At 41.0% G+C, this 25,064-nt stretch overlaps 2 protein-coding genes across 6 annotated transcripts; one reads left to right on the top strand and one right to left on the bottom strand.

Annotated features, from left to right (window-relative positions):
• Positions 1-215: 215 nt before the first annotated feature.
• bin2b (bridging integrator 2b) lies at positions 216-15,005 on the bottom strand. 2 transcript variants are annotated; one of them, XM_061220257.1, is made up of 13 exons: positions 14,769-15,005; positions 14,061-14,232; positions 11,257-11,337; positions 9,254-9,308; positions 7,637-7,731; positions 7,221-7,316; positions 6,656-6,763; positions 5,582-5,667; positions 4,777-4,852; positions 4,131-4,213; positions 2,407-3,181; positions 1,789-1,884; positions 216-1,342 (listed from the first exon to the last, which is right to left on the bottom strand). In XM_061220257.1, exons 2-13 carry the CDS (start codon positions 14,148-14,150, stop codon positions 1,229-1,231), a joined length of 1,755 nt encoding a protein of 584 aa, XP_061076241.1. In that variant the 5' UTR covers positions 14,151-14,232; positions 14,769-15,005; the 3' UTR covers positions 216-1,228. The 2 variants fall into 2 exon arrangements, with proteins under 2 accessions (XP_061076241.1, XP_061076240.1); XM_061220256.1 differs by having other exon boundaries at positions 14,897-14,998.
• On the top strand, positions 14,265-24,208 carry tpra1 (transmembrane protein, adipocyte asscociated 1). Of its 4 annotated transcripts, none has more exons than XM_061220275.1 (11): positions 14,265-14,485; positions 17,864-18,049; positions 20,017-20,149; positions 20,408-20,494; positions 20,952-21,024; positions 21,120-21,199; positions 21,416-21,526; positions 21,961-22,021; positions 22,541-22,643; positions 23,330-23,410; positions 23,970-24,208. In XM_061220275.1, the coding sequence occupies exons 2-11, from the start codon at positions 17,880-17,882 to the stop codon at positions 24,202-24,204; spliced, it is 1,134 nt and encodes a 377-aa protein (XP_061076259.1). In that variant the 5' UTR covers positions 14,265-14,485; positions 17,864-17,879; the 3' UTR covers positions 24,205-24,208. The 4 variants fall into 4 exon arrangements, with proteins under 4 accessions (XP_061076259.1, XP_061076258.1, XP_061076261.1 ...); XM_061220274.1 differs by lacking the exon at positions 14,265-14,485 and adding an exon at positions 16,683-17,061; XM_061220277.1 differs by lacking the exon at positions 14,265-14,485 and adding an exon at positions 17,155-17,198.
• Positions 24,209-25,064: the final 856 nt, after the last annotated feature.

Raw genomic sequence — 25,064 nt, 5'->3', positions numbered from 1 at the left:
GAAAGCAGAGCCAGACCAATCACAGAAGCTACCTCACAATTTGAAGAAGCAAATGACCAGCAGGTCCCAACAAAACAACTGCTCAGTACAGATGAGTTATGTATACAACCCTGTCTTATCCTTTTCTGAATATCATGTTTGATAGCACTGTGAACCCACAACCACAAAAATATAGTAATGTGCCAATATCTTAAATGGTGAAGAAATCAAACAAATTTGGTAATCGTTTTATTTAGATTTTGGAACAATGAGTTTCAGAATTAAAAATCTATTGCAGAATAGACTGCAGAAACACACAAATCATACATTTCACTTGGTCATATGCAAAAACAGTAATTGCGTATAAGGATATTTAGCTAATGTAGCTATCCAAGTTCTTTTTTAACAATGCAGGGTTCTCATACAAAACACAAACATTTCTGGAAAAGAAAACCATAAACATTAATCATGGTTTCCCACCAATCTTATAAACTCAGAAAAATACAATTTCATAAATGACATTTATTTCCAGCCCCATTTAAGTTTGAACTTTATTGAGATTACATTTAAAATACCTTCATTTGACTGACTAATACAAGTCACCCATATGAGCAAGCGTTGTTCTCTGTTAATCATTTTGTCAGAGATTAATAATATGAATGACAGAAAACAAACGCAATTCACAGCATACGTTTAAAAATGTGCTCACTTATACCTTTGTAATTTTCTTTAAAAAAGTACTCACTTTTAACTACATTTGTTATAAGTTCCCCCCCCCCAAAAAAAAAAAACTGTTCACCTATAGAACCAAACCAGAATCCTCTGAACAATTCACTATAATATGGATTTGGTTTTCAGAAGTGCTTACTAAAATATCATAGGTGTTTGTATTGACACAGAAGAGTAGATGGCAGTTAGCCACAAGGAATAACTTTGGCCAATCACATGCTTGCAGGGGACGCACGGGAGCCTTGTCTCCCTTGTTGGTTGGTTGCATTTCAGACCAGAACTAGGACTCTGAACACGCAATGTTGAAGATACTGTGTTTGTTTGATTCTGCCTTCTCTGAAGCCTGAAAAAAATTATCCTAGTCCTGGCTCAGACGTCTGCCCTCACCAAGTTTTATGGTCAGGTTGTGATCATCTGGCTCCCAGAAGTTTATAGTGCCCACATGCCCATGGATGCATGTATTGCCTCTCTGTCTTTCCCCAAAACAATGGACCAAGGCAGCGCAAGAGAAACTTGAGCGTTACTCGGCATCAATCCGCCGGATCCGGTTCTCCTTGAAGATCCCAGAGTGATCCAGTTGATCCCTGTGATGAATCCAGTCACTTTCCTTCACTCCTCTAGCACTGCCTTTGGGCTGAGTGATGGGAGAAGAAATAACATTACTGCAAAATACAGTTACAAGTAGCACCTTGTATCAAATCCAACTTGAATTAATGATGACGATATACAATCATGTTTTGTTCCATTCCAGTCAGAACAAGAACACATTTAGGTGGTGGTTTGTTAAAATGCAAACAACTTTTCAGTGTGTTATAAATTAATAATTCTACAATTTCTATTTTGTTGCGGTTAACATAAAAAACAACTTGGCAATAGGCTGCTGACGAGTTAAACCCACATCTCAATCCCAGACACTCAATCTCTGCCTCACAGTACCATAAGAACATCAGCCTGAGATGTGATGGTAGCTGAACCCTTAAAGATCAACTTAAATTTTATTTTATTTTATTTTTTTACTCCCGACAAGGTAAAAACCAGATTTAAACATTTTAACTGTAAAATGTACTGAAATATACTGACCATTTCTTCACCATAAGTAAGGACAAGAATGACATCTCCTTCCTTGAACTGCAGCTCTCCCTCTTCCTCTGATACATAGCTCTCCATCGCCACACCCTAAAGCAACAAGAAAAAAATGTTCATTAAAATTAATCCACATCATAACAAATGGAACTTGAGATAGACAGAGCTACAATGATTAAAACTCTTCTTATTCTTCATGAAAAATAATGAAAAAAATCTGAACAGATCAAAGGATAAATCCATAGGCATAAAATAACTACAGCACAGTGCTCTATGAGCTGCCGAGTTATTAACTGGCCCATAGACCCTCAATTTACTACATAACACTTGCAAGTGGTTTGACGTCAGGAAAAAGTGTCACTCTCGCTCTCTACTCTAGGTGTCCAATTCGGGAACTTAGCATGTGTTCAGTCTAGCTAGGCTTTCCATTAAGATTGTATGTTCTTAACTTTGTAAGCATTCGTGCTAATTAGAGAGCGTGTGCCACAGCAACAAATGGAAATAAAGATGCTTTAGATTGTGGAATGTCTGTGGATAATATAATATCGATGTGGATAATAAAGACACAGCAGACACCCGGGCCTCGAGTTTGAGGTCTCGGTCTTACTCTCTCACCTTGTAGAGAAACCCTGGGGGGTTCTCAGTCTCAGCTGCGCCTGCGGGCTCTGCCTCCACGCCGTTCGTGTCCAGTTTGAGGCTGATCCTTTTCTCCGTAGCTCTGCGCGGGGCAGGGACGGGTCTGCCGTCAGCATTCCCGGCGGCCAGGTCCTCCAGCTCGGAACTGGGAAGCGCGCTCCTGCCCTCATCGCTTTCTCCCTGTGCCGGAGTTTGGGCCGACCCTTCCTCTGTGGAATCCTGCCCTGACTGGGCCGCAGACACGTCCGGCTCTTTCCCGTTCACTTCTTTCTCCTTCTCCTCAGTTTCATTCTTCTCCTCCGTCTCCTTCTCCTCAGCTTCATTCTTCTCCTCCGTCTCCTTCTCCTCAGTTTCATTCTTCTCCTCCGTCTCCTTCTCCTCAGTTTCCTTCTCTTCCGCCTCCTTCTCCTCCGTCTCTTTCTCCTCCGTCTCCTTCTCCTTCTCCTCCGTCCCTTGCTTCTCTTCCTTGCGCTCTACACCCACGGGTTCCTCATCACTCCTGGCCGTGGGCTGGTCGCTGCAGTTATTGGAGTTGACCTCGGGCTCTTCGGGTTCAGAGGCCTCTCCAGAGGAGGAGCTGGTGCGGACGGCAGCCTTCTCGGTGGGAACGGCAGAATTTCCGGCCGTCTTCTCTTGGTCTTCCCCCCTGTGCTTCTGGATGGAGGTGTGGTCTGAGGGGAACGCCGTGTTGCACGGGATTGGGGCAGAAATCATCAGAGATCTCCTCTTCTTAGTGCCAGTGCCAGCGCTACTGCTACAAAGAAGAGGAAAAAGGTTATAATCGGATGATACCTTAACCAAACCAAACCAAGACTTGAACTTGAATTCTGTTGTGAGACATGGAGAACACATTTCTCATGAATGAGGGGCACCATAAATTTGTACAACCAAAGTACAAAAAGTACATTCAGCACAGTTTAATCATAAAACCTTTATTTAACTTTTATTTATATTAGGTTATATATCCAGAAAAGGGAATTCCTGCCAATAATGGATAACTATCCTTTACAAAGGGCTAGTCTTCATGTGCCTAATGGGGAATTTCAGAATTAATCTAGAGGAAAGTCCAGAATTTATCTGAATTTACAAAGACTGTGCATGCAAGCACATCCCTGCCAATTCTAAAACAAAACTGGAAATAGTACATATATTATCTTAAGTCTGAGGAATAAATATTGGCCATTCCAGAGATCACATTTAGTGTACATATTTTAAATAATAGCTACAGGTGATATAAGCCGATTAAAATAGTATACACAGTTTACAGGAAATACCATGACTCACCAGAATATTTCTCAATATATTCCCATCTCTGAATGAGGTGGTAGAAAAACAAATTGTCTGAGACACCTTTGGCACAATGGTAGACCAGAGTGAGACAGCCCCATGTGAAATATGAGACAGGCAAAAACTATGTGCTTAATCCAATAGTCATCTTATCTGGGTTAGTCACATGAGTGTCAGACAATAGTCTGGAACCTTGTGCTTAATGGAAAGTGTGTATCAAAGCTTTGTTAGAACAATATTGCATGGCAGATTGCATCAGCCAACTACATAAACACAACAGAAAATGTTGAAGCCAGTGGCCTAAAAACATGCATGCATGCATGAAAGAAGAACATTATTCAGTAACTGATGAAAATCTTTTAAATGATGTTTTCTGCCTGTGGAATGATACAAATAAATGCTAATAATGCATATACCTCTCCCAGCCCTTGACGATGAAGGCCTTGTCTGAATGCTGCGTTTCCAGCTTCTTCATCACATTGTACAGATTGTTGTTCAGCTGAAATAATTAAATTGTCAACCAGTTAGAGCTGAGGATGAAGGGGAAGGTGGTGTATGAATAGACATTTTTAGGGACCAAGGACCAAAAGCGAATATTTTTCCATTCTGTAAAACTGATAAATATTATCAGAAGCTGACCAAAACAGGAAGATTATTGGGCACCAGTTGGCCAGATGATGGTGCTCTAATAAACAACAGAAAATGCACGCTAATAAACATTGACTCGTTGACAGTGGAAAGTCTCTTCACCTCACAAGGAACACATTTCTCTTAAGGACCCACAGTGTCAACCATGTTTGATTTGCTGCCATTTTGAAAAATTAGCATATCAATGAAATGGCATTTCACAAAACTCAATGACTAAAAAATTTGATTAGGAATTGATTGACCCTGTTTACAGCTTTGTCAAATCCTCCTGTGTAAATATTTAACAGGAACATTAATGCAAGAAATATCCAGTTTAATATTTAGGCAGCTGTGCCTCATCTCTGAAATAGAATGACTGTACAGTCTGTTATTTTTGTACGACCACTCCTTGCCAAAATATGCGAGAAGTCTTACCGTACTTATTTCCTTGTAGAACACATCCCTTAAATTGGAGATGTTCTGAAAGACGGTCACATAGCATCCTATTCGGCTGCAAATAAAGAGGAAAATTTCTTTTTGTGAATCATGTCTTTTTGTCCACAATTTATAAAAGTTCAATTTGACATTTGACTGTATTATCCTACAGATTCTCCAAGCAAAATTCTGACAGAATTATCCATCAAAATGTACATTTCTATGTTTCATATTTCTATCACTGGTAATTATTCAAAATGTGCCCTTTTTTTTACAAATTCTTCTCTCATGATATCAGCTTCTGCTTCTCATCACATGGGGATGAGAACCCAATTGGTGTGCAGAGAGTGAACCATATTAATTATGTCTGCTAATGTGCATTACTGAGGTTCAGAACCACAGTTGCCCGAAATGCACTCAACAAGAGGAAAGGGACTGTAGTGTGTCAACAGGTCATTTTGGACTTCTAACGGTCAAGAGAGGAATTGCAGCAACAAACGCCCTCAAAGACTCGGTCCGTCAACGGTATATTTTGAAACCCGAATATAAGGACTAAAAACACAGGCAGATGGTGAGTCAACACGTCAGTGAGCCTTTTTCAATGATAGGAGGGGATTTACAATGGTCTTGTAACAATGTTTTAACACAAAAATCTCACCTTTTGTACCTATTGCTGTACAATACAGCACAGCCTTTGAGTGAGCACATACTGCATGGACATGGCAGATGTGTCCCATATTGTAGCATACTTACCTGGCTGTGCTGTACCTAGTTTACTCTCCTCAGTAGACTGTGTGGAACTCACCTCTGATAGAGGTCTGGCAGCTCTTCCCTGAGCTCTCGGTTGATGTCCTCAAACACAGTCTGAGCTCTGTGAAATTCTTCCTCGGCCTGCACACACAAAGGTACAGTCAATCAGTAATCATATGATGTGCCAAAATTGCATTTCTGTGAATGGATGTCATTTTCCCTCCCTAAAAAAAATCTCCATCTCTTTCACAGTGCTGAAGAAAACCCGGGCAATAGACTGGACACCTCTAATCCAGGAATTATCTAATTGAGCCTTACACGGTATAGTGTTATGGAATTATATGACAACTGAGAAGAAAGCACTCAATAGAGTGCAGACCTTCACCAAGGTACACCATTTTCCCCTGACATAAATGTACACAGCAAATGTCTTGGCAATCCAGTCATTGTTTTCCAAGATACATTTATCCTGATCATGGCGCTAGATGAAAGGTCATGGAGTCACCAAAAATCATTTTTGATTTCATGCCAATCCAGCCATTACCAAGGTTTGATTACGTTCTCGGCTATATTTGTCATAGGTCAACATAGAAACAGACAGACAGATGGATGGCGTAATTATCTCTGCCAAGGAGGTTGTTATGTCACGGATGACCAATTACCAATTATATTTTGAGTTTCCACTGAAAAGCCCTGGGCTGTTTCCAGTCGCTCATATTTCACCTCTCTCCGTTCCATGCTCCTAGGTCCACAGATCAGGGAGGCAAAAAAAGAAGCGAGAAATGGAATGACCTTTCTCCTTTATACTTCAGTTCAAAGCCACATCAGTTACATACGTGGCATATGCCTGGCAGATGGGGAGTGGTGGATCCACAGGTTGATCGTTTATACATCACAAATTCCGAAAAAATCCTTCTGCAAAGGATGCACTCATGTTTTCTTGCTCAAGAATACTTCAGAGGTCTCCTAAGTTCGGGTTCTAGGTCTTAGAAGGAAAATTTTACGGGTTGGAATTTCCCTAAAGATGGTGGGCCTCGATTGATTTCTGGGTCAGGCATAGAACAAGGAGACAGGAGGTGAAAAATAAGTGATAGAAAAGAGTACCCTGTGAAGTCCCCCACCATCTCACCTTACTTATTTTCATTTCATCTTTCTTTTTGCCACTCTGCAGCGCCTCCAGGTGGTGGCGGGAGGAATCATAGTCCACTAGCTTCCTGCCACGTTTTGCAACTCTCTCCTAGAGACAGGGACAAAATGGGGGAGAAAAGATCATGAGAGATTATTCTCTATATTACAGTGTGTGTTCGGATAAGGATGTATTCAGCATAAAGATTTTCATAGGGGACAACCAGGAGTACATTTCTGAAATTCATCTGGACACACCATGAATAAAAAGAAATTTCCCTTCCAAGATGGGAGAGCAAGCAAATGGCCAAGCAATTCTCAATGTATTTCCCACCCTACACATGAAAGTAAAAGACAAGCAACCAAATACTAGTTATACCATTTTCCAGGACATTCTCTTGACCACTACAGTTGAAAAGCATGCTCTGTCAAAGCACATTGTGGCAATGCAATTGTAAGAATGAGCAGCAAATTATACATTTTGTATAAAGCTATAAAAGCTATGAAGTCTCATGTTTCAGCATTGCGTCACAGCAGTATAACAGTTTGATACAATGACTAAGACCAACCTTGGTTTCAGGGAACTGGCTTATGTAATTCTCCATGGTGCGGACAGCTTGGTCTGCCATCTTCTCCTCATAGTCGTTCCACAGAAGGTCTTCACTCTTTCGTGGAGGGAGGAGAAAGTGACTAGATGTAAATGGACAAGGAAAGTAGCTTCCAACATTGCTATAGCAAGGAGGCCCAATATTTTAGATCAGGATATGAGTAATAATTGGTTAAAAGCCTGATGCAATGTGTTTTTGCAGGAGTGAGTGACTGATAGCAACAGCCGAATATGGAAGCGGACAGGAATGGACAGATGCTGTGGGAGAGGTCAGATATGAAATGGGTGTGGTCACTCATGGTGTGTGTGTGTGTGTGTGTGTGTGTGTGTGTGTGTGGGGCCAGTCTGACGCAGGCCCTGCAGGGCTCTGGGACTCACTTCCACAATAACGCCCAAGTCTTCTCCACCGTGCCAATCCTCTTCGTATACATCTTTCAGCGACTGGGACAGGCGTTTGGTGGTCTCACGCATCACTGTGGGGGAGAGCAGGTCAGCATCTCAAAGCACAAAGCCAGCGGAGTGACACCTCCAATGACGTCATGCAGAATCACATACAGCCAGCAGATTCATACCTCCAAATATGTCATGTAGAATCACACTTTCAGCAGGCTCTAATGATTTCATACAGAATCATACACAGTCAGCAGTGCGATGTGTCCAATTATGTTATACAGAAATACTTTACACAGCCAGGTGTGTAAAGCCTTGAATGATGTCATAGAGAATCGCACACACCACAAGTGGGAGAATAGCTGTAGTGAAATCATACATGCTCAAACATAACATAGCCAGTAGTGAGCTGCCTCCCATGTCATCATACTGTATGGCACCAGGTTCCACCTGTAGCTGCACTAAATTTAGCTCAGTACCAAACACAATGTAATCATGGGATTGTGAACACAATGATTATGTAAATGTTAAAATTATTTTAAAAATACACATTGACCTTCATATAAACTGGTTTAACTGCTTACTATGGAAAATGAAACGAGGAAGATGAAAATTATAAAGTAACAAACAGGACTGTGTGTTCCTCCCGAGTTATTTTGGGCAAGCTGGCGCTACCAAAAATTTAGCTGTGTCTAAAGGTCATACTATCAGGGGTTTCCTGTAACATGGCACTATGAATGTGGACAGACAGTTTCTTCTGGCTGCAGTCTCCATCTTATCAATATTTTCAAAACAATGCCACGTTGACCGTCATTTTGAAACAGTGTATGAAGGCCACAAGAACAGCACTGCAAACTGAAGGCTTTGTGGTCTATCAACCAGCTCAACTCACTTCTTCCTCTACTTTCACTCTCAATTCCCAGAATAGAGTTGTGAATTACCAAAAGGATCCTATGCTAAAGACAAATTTCATCTTGAGTAGTCAAGTAGACTAATGTAATGCTCACACTCTCCATCCCCTCACCCTCCCCCCCCCAAAAAAAAAGTCCAGACGCATTTCATTTTAACCAAAATAAAAAATAAAAGTACACTTTACACCTGAACTTGAATCATTACATTGGTTGACTGACTTTCATAGCTTGAAATAACTTGGGTACATGCTGTAACATGGTTATTTTGCCTGTTTTTAAGTAATGAAATGACATATAAATGACACACATAAATTACTTTCAAGAAAAACACAAGACCCAATCCTCCCACAGATCTGCTGAAGCTTGACTTCATGATGTCCCTGAGGTACATTGCAACTGGAGAGGCATGAAGGTTCTATTAATTTTGTACATCCTGAATTGTGGAAAGCCATACCGAAGTGAGCCAAAGGCACAACTTTCACTGAATTTTAAGATTCACAGTATTTTATATTACCCTCATTCTCTCTCCAGTTCATACCAGTTTCAACTCATATTTAAATGTTTGTGGTTTACATGCCAAGAACCTTTACCACCAGTACGTTCAGGCTCAGACCCAAACATGTCTGATATAAATGGGGTGTACTATATCAGTGAGGAATTCAGAAAGTAATAAGATGAGCAGAAATAAGAGTACCTTTGACAGCGTTGAAGTATGCCTTTATGTCTTTGAAAAGCCGGTTTCCATCACTCTGAAATTACAGCAGAATGTGGCTTTAATTTATTGATGATCTCTGTTGCTTCACCATTATGTAACAAATGTTATGCAAACACGCCACTGGATAGCTAGTACATTCAACATATTTTTAGACCAAAACTGAAGAGACTATGCAGAACACAGAAATACCGAAAAGACAAAGCATCAGCAGTATACATAGGTGTAACAAAATCAGAGAAGGCTGCATTTATCAAATACATTAACACAAAAAGCAAAACATCCTAATAATCACAACATAAATCACATAACAGTATGTAAAAAACATAGGGCACATTTTATATGTAGCATTTATAATGAAGAACACCTACAGAAATATGGCCAAAACTTGTGTGTGACTGACTTCAAGGCTGAATTTTTATCAGGTAGTGTGTACCCTTACTGATATGACTTTTAATCATGTAGGCACTCTGCTTTCTGGGGATCTTCAAACTAGCATGTCTACTGAATGACTGCAATAGAGCATATCCTTATTTGTGTATCTGATGTGACTTATCAGCAGCTTCATATGACAAGGTGCTACTGTTTCAGAATTCAGTGCTTGCAATACTGCATAACCAGATGTTCCAGAAAAATGACTCATACTGAATGAGGAAAACACACAATGGGCCCTATTTTACCATTAGTAACAAAAACACTGATTGTAGTGCAGTGTTTCAAGAGGCAGGTGTCACATATGCAAGCAGAAACTTGTGCTGTTCTACTGTGGCGAAACATGCTCCATCTGCGGGTGGAGATGCTTCCTGTGTTGCAGACAGAGTGCACTCAAACAAAATGTCGCTGTGCCACCTTTGAAGATGGAACACTCAAGCACATACACGAACACACACACACACACACACACACACACACACACGAAAAGCAGTGTACAGCATTACATTTACTTGTCAAAATATGATTTTTAAATTAGCTGTCATTAGCTGTCAATTAGGGTCATGTCATCCTCTGTTCAAACATGTACAGCTATATGCAAAAGCTCCACACCCCAGGGCAAATTACATATTTTGTTGATTGCCTAAGGCCCTAAGTGAAGAGGTAAACAAGTGCTACAGGGACCAAACTAATTTTTTAGTTTCACAGTTCATTCTTTCATTCCTTTGAAGTAGTGCATGGTTGATTTTAAGGTATGTTTTGGTTCATTGTCTTGTTGAAATATCCACACTCATTTTGTTTTCAATTTCTTCACTGCTCGAAGACATTCCCTTCTAGCATTTGCTGATAATTAGTTTAATCCTTTCTGTTTTCCATCCAAACAATATTACCTATGCCACTGGCTACCACAAAACCTCAAAGAAAAATACATGCTTTAAGGTTGGCAATGTGTTCTTTTCTTGAAATGCTTCCCTGCTTCCCCTGGTTTTTGTTTGTTGGTTTCATCAGTCCAAAGCCGGCTTATTGAGGTGTTGTGCTGCATACTTCAGACAGTGACTTTTGTGATGAGATCAGAATCATAGGTGCTTTGCAGTGATATTTTTTTGTGCCATGACCTCAGTTGTAAGCTTGTGTGTTTACAATAGTTACAATACACTGTTAATTTCAGCAGATAAATTGTGTATGCAATTACAATTTTTCCGAAATATGTTTAAGTCTGTACCCTGCCGAGGTGGTGTTAACATATTTTCACTCAGAGATTCAACAAAACATGAAAAATATTGTATGGTACAGTGTGTCTATTCATACACTTGTAGGGATAAAAAAAAAAAAAAAAGAATGCAGCCTGTAGTGCAGTGGTTATGGTACATGACTAGGCCCTGCAAGGTCGGTGGTTCATCCCAAGTTTAGCTACTAACCAACAGCACTTCATGTGCAAATTAAGGAACGAACAGCAAACAGAAAATGAAAAGCAGGTTCAAGTGGCAACTGGCACTGCACAACACAGAGAATATCAGATGGTTGTAGCAGTGGTTGTGGGAGCACTGCAGTACCTGTTGCTTGTGAAAGTTCTGAAAGCACTGCTCAAACTGTTCATCTTTGGTCTCCACTGTTTTTCCCAGCTTTTGCAGGACCTGCAATACATTGAAACACCTACAGGTCACATCCATCCATGCAATTCCACAATATATTTCTGCTCAATATGTCCAAGGCTGTTTGTACATACATATTAATCACATTCTTCCCTTCATCCATGTCACATTTAGTGGTCACCATATGACACTAGAAATGTATGTAGGTCTAGATGCTGCTCTTTGTAAAAGCACTGGTGGCACCAAGCAGCCCAAAATAGTTTGTAGCATAACAAAAAACTCCACATCCATTTGCTTCTTTTTCACAAAGTCTCTGTCCCTGAAATAATTGTTTAACTGTGCTAGTATCAAGCTGCGTTCTCGGTTTACGCCAATTACTTTCGGCAGCAGAAAAACTGCACAGCCCTCAACCTCTGCGGCCTACCAGAGGCTTGAGAGAGGAAGTGATCAGAGTTCAGGAAGCGACAGGCCTCAACCCAGAGCTCAGAGACGCCCATGTGTGCCCCTGTGTCCCCACAGCTGCTCAGACTGAATCAACACACAAACAAACATCTCCAGAAACGAAGGGCGGTTAGCCTGTAGAGGTCCATGAACATGAACAGTGCCTCAGGACTTACCCTGGTCATTTCGGGTGCTCAACGTTTACAATAACAGTCAAATAAGGATCACTGTGATGACGCAACATAGCATGACAGGCAGATTTGTCGTCTTATAGGGGACAATAGAGTCTATCTTCTCACTGAGGTTGCAGATGACCTCAGCAAAAACCCACTTGGGTAACTTCAACAAACAACAACACAAACAAACACAAATAAGTCACAAAATTTTGATTCTCAGCAGACTGCCTCCTGACAAGCATAGGGGTTAGAATGTCAACCATTTTAGATGAGTTGATGGCAAGTGGTACAACACATTTGCAGCACCGTTACTGACACCTGTATCCTGACTGGAAACAGGATAGGTAGCAGACGCTACCTACTGTACCTAATCTACACTACAGTACACAAGCATGGGCTCTATTACAGTACTACTACCATTCAGCAACAGGGACACACTGGGCGACAGACACAGGGTACACAGAAAGGTACAGCTAGTGCAGGTGTACATCATGTGGAAACAAATCCACATGCATAGCAAAGATGGATGTTTTCATTGTGTGTCATCACACAAATTAACCTATACAGTTGTATACAGTAATACATATACACGCATGTCTAAGGATTTGTTGACCAATTAATTTTTCATTACATAATACATTCAGCTGCTATGGTGTATGGCACTATAAATACAGTACATTTTTCATGCCACATACATGTGCAAGCCACACTGGTACATTGACCACCAAGGAATTTTTGACAGCAAATGTATCGGTTTCAACTGCACAGCAGTCTTCAAGAGACTAATGCCACGTGCTTACTTCAGGGACTGATGCCACTTACTTATTTTAAAAGGACTGGTAATGCAACACCTTTGTCAGTATCTCCAATTGGGAATGAGGAGCAGCTACTTGGAACAGGCCCAGCCAAAAGGCAGGCTCATTTATTTTGGGGACCAAAACAATTTGGGGTCAATTCTTGAACTTCCGAGGTCCCCTCCTTCGCCAAAAGCCTTCTTATATTTATATCCCTTTTCAAGAAGTCAAAATAAATAAATAAAACTTATTTTGGAGGTTTTTATAGCAAGACTAAAGAATGATTAACCAAATCCAATCTTTTAATTTTAACCATATGCAATGCAATGGCAGTACAATTTGGCCAACATCGTCATTTTTCTTTTTGGCTTCCTTGTATACATTTCTAAACAACATCAACAGTTACCTACAAAACAAAATGCCAACACTGTCACAATTCTGAACAATGAACTTGATGTTTGCGACAACATGTCAAACAAGTACAAATTCAGATTCAGATACAGCTGCAATACCAACAGCGCTGGTATTGCCCTTCCCGGGCATGGATTCTATTACTCTTTGCCAGTGGTATAAAAAAAAAGAAAAAAGGTTTTTCGGGAGAGATGGCTACATTATTTGCCTGTCCAAATCAATCCAAATTTGTAGATTTATCCATTTCCAGATTCATGTTCATTTTTACTGCAAACTGCTGGCCCACTTTAAGGTTATTCATAGTGTCTGACAGTGTAGGGCCGATTTCACTGAAACCAGTGAAATATAGAAGTCCATTTCTGACCTCACCTGAGTGAGCCACAATGCTTTCAGTTTACATGCATCACATAAGCATGTTCTTAGTTTGATGATCCCCAAAAGTATTATTAGAAATATTTAGCAGAGATATACAATAGACTATTCTGAGCGATTAGACCAGAGTAAATGGATATTGGTGACAAACCCAAAGATCTTCCGATAAATCCAAAACAGTAATTGTAACTCTCCTCTTCCTATTAAATGCAATGCAATTTCACTTCCCTATGGTTACAAACAGCCTATAAGTTCACTTGAGGGAATCTCCCTGCCACTTCTACAAAAGATAGACACAGCACTAATAACAACTAAGTTAACATTCAAGATCACCAACACACAACAAACACTGCCATTTTTGTTGTTCTATATAAAGTTTTTACTTTGTACTATCTGGAAGCAAAAAAAGAAAAAAGAAAATCGGGTTAAGAACACAGAGGAAGCAAAAGCTGAAGCTGTAATCCTCAGTTTTGAGCACGGTTCTCTTGATCACAAGTAAGAGAAGTAGTGTATTCTCCAGCTGGCCATTCACCTGCAGTCCAGGTGCCCCTGCCCAGTCTCCCTAGCCTACCTTCTCCTGAGCACGACTCAGCTGCTTCTGGACACGCCTGGCAAAGATTCCAGCCGAGCCGCTGCCAGAATTTGGCTTGTTCTCTGCCATCTCTCCTCTCTGTTCTCTTCTTCCTCTTGCAAACTGCCGTTGTGGTTTTATACCTCCTTGCTTTAGATGGGGGAGGGGGTGGCTGGGGAGAAGAGGGGTTAGCAGAGCTATACAAGGCTGTGTAGACATACATGCACCACCAAAACAAATCCATTCCACGTTATCCTTTAGTAGGTGGGTCTTGGTATACTTGAACAGCTAGCCATTCAGTTGGCAGTTCAGAAACTTTCAGCATTCAACTTCTAAGCCTCATAATTACAACAGTTAATCGTATTGCTCTGACATTCAACCCCATTTCAACAAGTGAGGACATGGAGAAAAACTGAAGGATCTGAGTGAGTCAGGAATACATTTTATGGGTGGTGAACATTGTACTGTATTATTACTAATGAAGCTACCATTAGCCTACTACTATAGGCTACTTGCTAACACAATAATTGTTCCAGGTTCCTGTTCATTGTTTGGTGAGTCTGTTTACAGATCATAACACAGGCTACACCAATTACAAACATTAGCGCTTGTCCAAAACCCACATTTTACCAATACAATTGTAGGCCTAATCAATATTCTCTTGTGCTCTTGCAGTAGTTACCAACTATATGGTAGTTAAAAACTCACCGGAACGTAATCAGCGGTCCAATCCCAATAAAGAAAAAAAACTATCGGAAGAAACCGGAGCAAACAAACTACAACAGGCTTTTCTTGATATTCCTCAACAACTGTTGTACAGAGTCCCAAAATCTTACCTCATCATTCAAACCCATTCACCTACAGTTTTTTTAAAAGCAATGCCCGTAACTCCCCCAAGCTGTGTCCCTTGTAGTTTGATGTCGGAAGGGCGGTTACAAGCTGCTTACCGTCAAGAGTTACGTACAGCTTTATCAATTCTGCGGCTGATTCATTTTGTTTTGGGCAGGGCCTGAAGTCAGATACACAGTTACTTGAAAGTTATTTTTCCACTGTATGTTATCGCCTCAAAATCTAGCGAAATGTCACAACATAACAAACTGTTCTGTTAACGCGGAGTAAACTATAATGCTTTTCTTACTTTCTAAATGTATTAACAGAATCTTTTACAAATGTAAACTGGAACAGTAACTCACAGTAGGTACACGTCTATAGGCAATTGTAGGGTACTTTCTGTAACGGTAAAGCACACTTTCCACATCATTAGGGAATTTCAATGTTGTGTAATAGCGCCGCCTAGCAATGGAAGATAATTTTATGATACTTGTGGACAGAACATTTTGCATCTTGATGCTACAGATATTCATAAATGCAGTGCACCCAGCTAAATGAATGGTTAATTCGGTTTAAATCGCATTAATATTATTTCGAAAATCAGTAAAACAAATAATCCAACCAAACATACACAATATCCTCAGCAGCCTCATCATTCCATCTATAAATTAACGCGCGGCTCCAAATTTTGTTCACCAGCCAACTGAAACACCTTAACACGTCAGCAAAATACATACTGCTCAGTGTGGTTGCCAATGTTACTTTTCTGTGCCCTACAGAGGTTGTGCTGGAGCTTACTTGAGTAGTCCTGGGTGTTGTGTTCTGATTAGTAGCCTGTGCAGATTTTCCAGAATTCTGGTAAAACACCACTCGCTGTAACCTTGCAGTTGCTTAACTCAGTGTGCAATATCTATACAAATAACACTGTCACTCTTGATAGAAAATGAGAGGGGAATTTTTGTCCTGTTCAGTGAAAAGTGGGGAACAAACCTGAGGTTTACATGACAGAGCAGGCCAGGTTCTTAAGGCAGACATACATGATTTTGTAAGCTTGAGCAGTGGTGATAATACAGGGCAGGACATTTAAGCATCATGCTTAATTCAATTCATCTGTTGTAAAACATGGTAAAGGGATTAGTAACTTTCTGTCTTTTTAATATTATTTCAGTTTTTTGCATCTTTTTAATGGGGGGGGGGGGGGGGGGGTGCAACCTGAGATGCAACCTTGGGAGTGAACAGCTTGCACTACTTAAGAACTGAGAAGGAAAATATAAAAAATAAAAATGTATGTATGTTTATCATTTTGATTAAACACTGTAGAATTAACCTGTTTGGATTGGTGACCTGCATGTATCAGCCTTTGAAAGCCATTGTAAAGCCATCTGGTAATCAGAATCCTCACTATCTAAAATATTCATCACGGCACATTCATCACGGCTGTCTGGGCCAATAAAAACATAGGCTACATTTAAACTGAAATAATGTTGTCGTTTTTTTAAACCATGAAGTGAAATATGCCTTCAAGTGAACATAGACAAGGGCAATCACTATCTTTTTATTGTTGTCGTTGTCGCCCGGGAATTGTGTTTGTTTGTTTATTGTTTTTCACACCTCACAAATTTGTGAAAGTGCGATGCAAAACACAATGTATACATCGAATCCAGTGTCAAAGTTTATTAAACTCAATTTACTACAAATCCCACAATGCAGTATTCGTAAAATTGTGATAAATTGTGAATGGGACCGTCACTATAATTTTGTATAGACGCGAGAGCGGATTAGTTTATCTCGTCGACGTTAAAAAGACACATGACACATTTTTGTTGAATTGCTCTATTAAGTACTATCGTGGCAATCCTATGCACAAGTAGTACCTGTATGGAAAAAATGCTTTCAGTGAGCTAAAAAAAAAGAAAAAGACGGCATTAGTCGACGACCCCTTAGACTCAAACAGGAAGTGTTTCGCTCCAAAAGAATAGCGCAGATGAGAAAACCTGTCAGCTGACAGGGGAAATTGTTTATGTTGTTTGCTAACCAACGCAAGCGGGTTTGTTACATTTCTGTAGTAAATATCTCTCGATTATTTAAGTAATTATGATTTCTGTATAATACTGTTGTCGACGACAGCGTATCACATTTCCCCGTTGATGTGAAGCAGCTATTTGAATTTGTAAGTAACAAGCCATGCTAACTGAAGCGACGATAAACTAGATAGCATCTAGCTAGGCTAGCTAGTTAACGTAATAGCGTAATAACGTAAGAAGCAAGTACATATGTGGACATAGAGGAGGTGGTATTGATTGTTAGGTAATTATGTGCTAACCTGAAAATGTGTGATTTTTATTTGAAGCGAATTGCTGTCTCGGCTCTGCAACGTGAGTTAAGCTGATTTCCATAGTGTATGATTAACGTTAGCTAACAGATACTGGTATAGACATGTAGTTGGCGTTAGCTAACTTGATTATTTGCAATAGCCCTAAACATACCGTTAATGACTGTGGGAAGCAAAAGACGTGTATCGATATACAAACTCATTATCTTTCAGGCTGAAATCACTCCCTTGTTGGAGAAGCCGTGTCACTATAACGTTACCTGTCACCAAAGCGCAACACACCTCACGTTTTGTGTGTGACAGTTTTACGTGAAATCACCACCTTATGTAATGCATTCATTGCTTGGAGAAAGTACGCCTGCCTATCACGAGACGGTTTTCTAGCTATTCTGCAAACGCTTAGTTATCAGTTATAGATTTTACCGTATAATTCAATAAATGCGTAGATACAGGGAACGGCGAAAGGCAAGCTCTGTGGTATCAAAGCTGTCACGTTTGAGGTCTAATATTGGTAACTTAGTCTGAGGGATAATGCAGCCTTGTTAAAATTGTTCTGGAACAGCATTGTAGCAAAACTGAACTTTGCAATAGATTCATTACTTTAAGTGGTGTTTGTTGTGACTGAGACTGGTATTCATAGGCAAACTGGACACAGTATGCAGGACGCCGTGACCACGGCCATGAGTTTTTCGCTGTACAGCAATGGCAGCGCACTTCCCACAGCGACGGAGAACGTATCTGTGTCGCCTACCTGGCATCCAGACACAAATATAACCAAGCCAAGCAAGTGTCTGCAAGTTCTCTATGAAGACATCAGCAACTCGAGGTATGGCTGTCTTTCTTCAAGCTTTGACCGAATAGCCTGGAAGGCGGTGTATTTTTCAACACAGAACCAACATGTTTGCTGAAGTGCAATAATGTATTTTTGTGTTATATTTCATGTGTGTGCAAAATTAAATTCACTGAACACATTTGTGATTGAGATAATAAGATGAACACAAGACAAGAGTTCAGAATTTATGCTTTTATTTCCTGGTATTTACACCTAGATGTGTTAAACTACTATGAACATAGCACCTTTGGTTTCAGACCACCCAATTCTTAGGTGAGCAAAAGTATTGGAACAAAGAGTATTTAAGTAAATGAAAGTAAAAATAACACTTAATATTTGGTAGCATATCCCTTGCAATAACTGCATCAAGCCTGCAACTAATTGACATCACCAAACTGTTGCATTCTTATTGTGTAATGCTTTTCCAGGCTTTTGCCGCCTCTTTCAGTTGTTTGTTTCAGGGGTTTTTTCCCTTAAATCTCATGCATGCTCAATTGGGTTAAGGTCTGGTGATTGTCTTGGTCAGTCTAAAACCTTCCACTAATGAAGTCCTTTGTTGTGTTGGTAGTGTGTTTTGGGTAATTGTTTTGCTGCATGATGAAGTTCCTCCAAAATTAGTTTGTATGCATTTCTCCTTAAGTTGACAGAACTTTTGTGGCTCATCTCTGTACTTCTTTGCTAATTGTAATCTCGCCTTCTGATTCCGACTACTGATGAATAGTTTTCATCTTGTGGTATAGCCTCTATATTGCTGCTCTCTAAGTCTTTTTCAAACGGTTGGTTGAGATAATTCACCCCTGCCCAATGGAGATTGGTTGTGATATCACTGACTGATGTTTTAGGGTTTTTCTTCTGAAATTCGGATCTCATGTACATCTTTTGACCTCAAACTCAATTGTCTTCAGTGTATTGCAAAGACAAAGGTTGCTGTTCCAATACTTTTTGAGGGGACTGTATATAGTTCACAGATCTAACGCCACTCAAAGCCCAGGGTAGTTCTGTTAATCATTATTAATCACACTGGATTGTATACTGGTTTGCACAATCTGCAAAATCCCCTAGCTGGATTCCTTTTGTTTTCATTTCCTATGTTCTGTGCTTAAGTTTCACCGTTGCAGAGAAAAAACATTATTCCCCTTTAAAATGTACTTCCCGTGTGGTTTCGCTTTGTGGCAGACCTGGGACAAATGCTTTAACCCTTCAGACGCTTTCAGAAATGCTTCAGAAGCACTCTTCAAATCTTGAGCAATACATCTTTCTAACCAGAAAATGCCAATCATACTTAAGTTATGTTCTGGATATTGGTGAAATTGTTAGAACTGTCATTGATGTGAAGGAAATGTACTGTTATCTGTAGGGTAAGGTATTTTAGATAATCATTTGACCCAGGTCTGCCCTGTGGTGTGTTGCAATACATGCATAATGCCGGATAGCAGTCTGTGTTGTTAAACTGTGAACCGGGAAGAGGACATTGATTAATGTCTATACTAGGTTTCCCGGGACTGTACATATTTTAAATGTCATAACTGTTATTAGACTCTGTATATTACTGTATGCCTGCTTGTCTTCTGCATTTGGTCTTTATCAGGCTAAGCTTGTTAGGGACGGTGTTTTTCGCTGGTAAGTGGTAAAAAGAGGCCAAGGCATTTCAAATGCTTCAGAAACAGAATTAACCATTATATCTTTAGAAACTACTCACTGACCACTTGATATAGGCCTATATGGTGTAACTTGAAACCAGCAGGAGCCTTTTATTTATAATGCTATTCATCAAAATAAATAAGATGATGTAATAAATGAAATACATTTTTATTATGACATGATGGCCAAAATGTATTGTTAAAAGGGTTTAATATAGAACCCCGCTGTTGCTTTCTGGCCCATTTGGTTTGGCTACTCTGGGTTGTTTTTATTGGCTATTCTCTGGCCCTTTTTGATTGCCTGTTGTCTCTCTGTGGCAGGGTGAGGTTCTGGGACCTATTGCTGCTGGTGCCCAATGTGGCATTCTTCATATTCCTGATATGGAAGCTGCCGTCTGCCAGAGCGAAGATCCGCCTCGTTTCTAGCCCCATCTTCATCACCTTCTATATCCTGGTGAGCCGTGATTCACGAAACATCCTAATGCCACGTGTTTGTCATTGTGTTCACAACAGCCTAATAATAATGTATGCAGTTGCATACCCACAGGTCTTTGTGTTGTTGTAATTTGAGTAGTGGGCAGTTTGTTTACAATGGTATATTTGCATCTGCTTTACACTGTTTCTTTTATTGATAGGTCAGTTACAGTATCTGTCGTTTTGCCTGTTTTACGGTACAATATAAGCTCGGTCTCACCTCCATCATTTCTTACAGGTGTTTGTTGTGGCAGCAGTCGGAATCACTCGTGCTATAGTGTCCATGACTGTCAGTGCCTCCAATGCAGCTACCATTATTGACAAGGTGTGTACATGTTGAGTAGATATTATCTGTATAGGGACAGTTGTCCAATGAACACAGACCCCATTTTGATTTACTTACAGAGGAAGCTTCCTTCAGTACCTTTACACGTCAGACCTTTTTTGGGAACACTGCATAATTTCCTTAAATATGATTTTGCCTTTTTTGCACTGCGGCAGTATCATAGCTGAAAAACAGGTCACACACAAAGACAAAGGACACTAGAAGACTCATGTCTTTCTTTGACTTACCATGAGGGTTAGGTGACTCCCTTCAGCCACTACTAATACACCCCCCCACACACACACGTCTGTGATGGACTCCCACCACGCATCAGCTGTGGTGAAGGTTTTAATTATGTCGTTAACCTGGATTATGATGACATGCCCAGGCTGCATTGGCCAGGGCTCACAGTGGCACCCTCTGCAGTTTTCACATTCTCCTCTCTGCTTTCCTCCAGGTCCTGTGGGAGATCACTCGCTTCTTCCTGCTGACCATCGAGCTGAGCGTCATCATCCTGGGACTGGCCTTCGGTGTGTGGCCGTCTGCGTCCACCTCAAACCTCCCGCCCCTGACTTCACCCAGATCCACAGCCCCTCACAGCTGTGTTTGTCCTTTCTATTCACAGGGCACCTGGAGAGCAAGTCCAGCATCAAACGTGTTCTGGCCATCACTGCAGTCTTGGCCCTGGTGTACTCCATCACACAGGTAATGTGGAAAACGATCAATGTAAACTAAATGAATCCGTATTGAAATCAGTACTCTTGAGGAAGGTGCTTGAGGGCTTGATGTGAAATTTGTGAAAAATGTACTGTGGCACTGAGGTTGTGTTTGTCACTGTTATGACTTGTGTAACTCTGTGAAATTGTAGATGTGACTGGACTGTGACTTGATGAAATATGACTGGGTAGTGTTTGTCTCCAGGGCACTCTGGAGATCCTGTATCCTGACCAGCACCTGTCTGCAGAAGACTTCAACATCTATGGCCATGGGGGTCGCCACTTCTGGCTCGCCAGTTCTTGTTTTTTTTTCCTGGTAACTATTCAAGCAACACGGTGTACCACAAACACAAGTGCAGAAACTGCTGAAAAATACCACTGTAGACTATGGACATGAGGATTTCAAATAATGCACAAAAATTTAAGAAATGTATTCTGAACAATGGTGTGCTGTTTCTAGGGCAAATATTATTTGCACACACATGAAAATGTCTGAATTTCCATGAAGTCTATAGCCATGGATTATATTTTAGAATGACTTATTTCATTGAATTATTCATCAAAATCATTCCCATGTACACATCAATATATTGGTTGATAACTGTATCAAACTGATGCTATTTTAAATGCAGGTTGATTGAGTAATAGGTATTACACACCTGTAGAGGATGTGAGAAGTTCTATTAGGCTGTAACATGTAGAGCAGGTTGAAGGTTAAAACACTGATGTCTGTGTCTAACTTCCTTTCAGGTTTACTCTCTGATAGTGATCCTGCCTAAGACCCCTGTGAGAGAGAGGATATCCCTACCATGTGAGATAACCGCAAACACCTTGATAGTGCCTTTCTTTCAACAAACCAAAAGATCTTTATAGTGAAAGGGGAACTCCCCTCATAGTGCCCGTACACAATAGATGTGACGGAGTGGCAAGCACATGATTGGTCAGATGGGGGAGGGGGGGGTTGCCTTATTGAGCGAGCCCAGCAGAACAATGCTATCCCCTTTAACAGTGGAGCGTGCATGCAACTACCAGAGCCAGGACAAATATTTTATTCATTTGAAAAGTGTTGACCCTAAAGTCCTCCAGATTGTTAACAATGTTTATTATTGTCTGAAAATGAAATATGTTTTTACATCTGGTATGGTCACTGCCACTGCAGTCTGGCTCTCAGGCCGGCTAATAAACGCTTGGTATAATTTAATATCACACCTCTGGTTATATTGCATTCAGCCCAGGGTGTGAGCACCAGCTAGCAGCTCAAAGTGAAATGCCTCCTTCTCATGTGGACTGCCTGTGTCTTCCGTTTTCTGCCTTCCCGTTCACCACCCAGCCAAGAAGAGTTTCTATGTGTACGCTGCCATCCTGTCCGTGCTGAACCTGGTGCAGGGCGTAGGGAGCACCCTTCTGTGTGCTGGGATCATCGAGGGGCTCTGGTAAGACATTCATCACACATTCTCATCCAAACCTCGCCAGCAGTTCTGAGCCGAATACCTCAATTGAAATGCTTTTACGTAAGTTAAATGGCTACACATAACTGTTTATTGTAAACAGAAAAAGTTATTTTAGCAGTAATCTAAAATGGCTCCAGATTACTGACTAAAATTTGACAAGAAACGTGCATTTTGTCATGATTGTTTGTGTTCGTAACTACCAATTGTTTTGTTAAATTCTCATGGAACTGCAGGAATACTTTAAAATTTCACCAGCTTCTGATAAATTTCACTATTTTGAATACAGGTCTGCTCACAAGTAAGTGAATACAGCTAGGCTAGTGCTGGTCTAGTCTAAAGAGAAGCACAGTAGAAAAAAGGGAGAAGTTTATTCATTGGTAGAGTCAAGCTAGTTGTTACAGAATCAAGCTGGTGAATTGAATATGAAGTGCAGTCAGACAGGCAGGTGGGCGGTAGCCATGAAGAGCTAAACTACTGTAATAGTAATGCATAGACACATTTGGCTCAGTTAATATCGTTGTCACATGAACTTGAATTATCTTTCATAATGTATATGCCATAAGGTATTTTAGTTATGACAGCCATTATGTCAAGGCAGGTTCTTTCTGTGTTAACACTGTATGGAGGGAATTTGGGGGAATATTCTGGTTTGTTTTGTCTCTTTACAGCTGCGTGGATGTAACCACATTCCTTTACTTCTCCGTGTTTGCGCCTCTGATCTACATCACATTCCTCAAAGGATTTTTCGGGTATGTAGAGAATGTGACCTGCCCCCTGGTGTTTGCCTCAGCGAATGTCTGTTCCTGTCACTTTCGTTGTCAGGATCTGGAGGAAATTGCTTTCTTGGCCCTCTTATAGCAGCCAGATGCCCAGAACCTCTCCTGTTTCTTTTAGCAAAAGCACAAATGCAGCATAGCAATGCACTGCTTTGTCAAAGAGAATTTCAATGAAAAGCTAGATTTTAGCAAGCAGGGTTTTATTCCTTAGGGTGCAGTTTTTGTGTCACCCACAGTCATATAGAAAGGCTATATAAAACATACAAAATGGAAGCTCTGGGCACTTTTGTGAGATTGTGTGTTTGTGGGTTAAGGGGAGAACATGCAATTTTGGGACAGAGATTGCGTGTTTGTGGGTTAAGGGGAGAATGTGCAGTGTGAGGACACTGGTTTAGATTCTTATTGCCGATGAGCACCACTGTGGCTGTGTTCTACACACTGGAACACACACACACAGAATAAAGCAATAACCACACATTGTGTAAAAATGGCTTTTACAGGCTTGGTGGCTAATGCTCCTGTCTGTCTGCAGCTCGGAGCCCAAGATTTTGTTCTCCTACAAGTCCCAGATCGACGAGCCGGACGACACCGACGTGCACCTGCCCCCCACGCACGGCGTGGGCAGGAAGGAGCTGGAGTCGGGCTCCTACTCCAACACACAGATCGATGGGTCCGCGGCCTACCTGGACGACGTGGTGTCCGGGCCCTTCGGCGTGGGCAGCATCAACAGCATCGACAGTGACCGCTGGAGGGCCATCAACGCCTAGGGGGCGCCGCAGAGGGGCCGGGGGGGGGCGGGGTGGGATGGGGTGGGGTGTCTGGCACACTGACCTTGGGAATTCGGCGATCTTTCGTCATTCCAGCTGAGGGGTGAGCCCCGACCGTCGTCTTTATGGACAAGACTCGTTCTGAGGTTTGTGTTTCTCCAATCAGCAGCTACAGTAAGCGTCGCTTCCCTAAACATTTTGAAAACGTTAAAGCTTCAAATGTAAAAATGAAATGTACATACGTTCACTCACTTCATGGTGCTGACTGCCTCCCTGGCTTTAGATTCATGGCTTGGCATCGATCCCTGAGCGCTGTCCTGTAGGCCAAAGCACTTCATCAGAAGACAGCCTCTAAACAGTGCCATTTGTCCTGGCTCCGATGTGCTTTCCTTCACATTTTAAATGAATGCTGTATTCAGTGTGAAATACTATTATAGTGTTAGTATTGCCGAGTTGGCTCAATGTCTGTGTTCCATCAGTCCACTTGTGCTCTTCAGATTCGGCTTGGTAAGCCCATAACAGACAATGGCTCCTGCCCATGTGAATCTGATTGGCACGCTACTGGGCATGCCCAGTACTCCACAGACTTGGAGGATAATGGATTCCTGTTCCCTGCTATTTGTGTATTTTAGGTTATTATTGTATGTCCATCTTATTTATTTTAGGAACATCTCCATTTTGTTTTGGACCATTTTGACTGGTTTTGAATGCCTTCACCTTTTCATCCTTTGTTGCGCATCCATAAATGACACAAGCAAGTAATCTCGCCCAAACACAAGAGGCGACAGCAGCCATGGTCTGTAGCACCTGGACTGACTGGCTGTTTTGAATTCCCAGAATAACAACGGAATCCTTGATTA

The sequence above is a fragment of the Conger conger genome, chromosome 14 (assembly GCF_963514075.1).
Source record: "Conger conger chromosome 14, fConCon1.1, whole genome shotgun sequence".
NCBI lineage: Eukaryota > Metazoa > Chordata > Actinopteri > Anguilliformes > Congridae > Conger > Conger conger.
The sequence above is the reverse complement of the archived record's forward strand: the minus strand, read 5'-3'. Positions and strand labels throughout refer to the sequence as shown.

Bases quoted from the DNA above. Each gene is read 5' to 3' on its own strand.
- bin2b (XM_061220256.1), bottom strand. The intron at 7,732-9,253 runs GTACTCTTATTT...TCTCCCCCACAG, and splicing joins ATACTTCAACGCTGTCAAAG to TGATGCGTGAGACCACCAAA. The intron at 1,343-1,788 runs GTCAGTATATTT...CCCATCACTCAG, and splicing joins TTACTTATGGTGAAGAAATG to CCCAAAGGCAGTGCTAGAGG.
- tpra1 (XM_061220275.1), top strand. From the start codon at position 17,880: ATGCAGGACGCCGTGACCACGGCCATGAGTTTTTCGCTGTACAGCAAT. The intron at 21,025-21,119 runs GTGTGTGGCCGT...TTCTATTCACAG, and splicing joins CATCCTGGGACTGGCCTTCG to GGCACCTGGAGAGCAAGTCC. The intron at 22,022-22,540 runs GTGAGATAACCG...TTCACCACCCAG, and splicing joins AGAGAGGATATCCCTACCAT to CCAAGAAGAGTTTCTATGTG.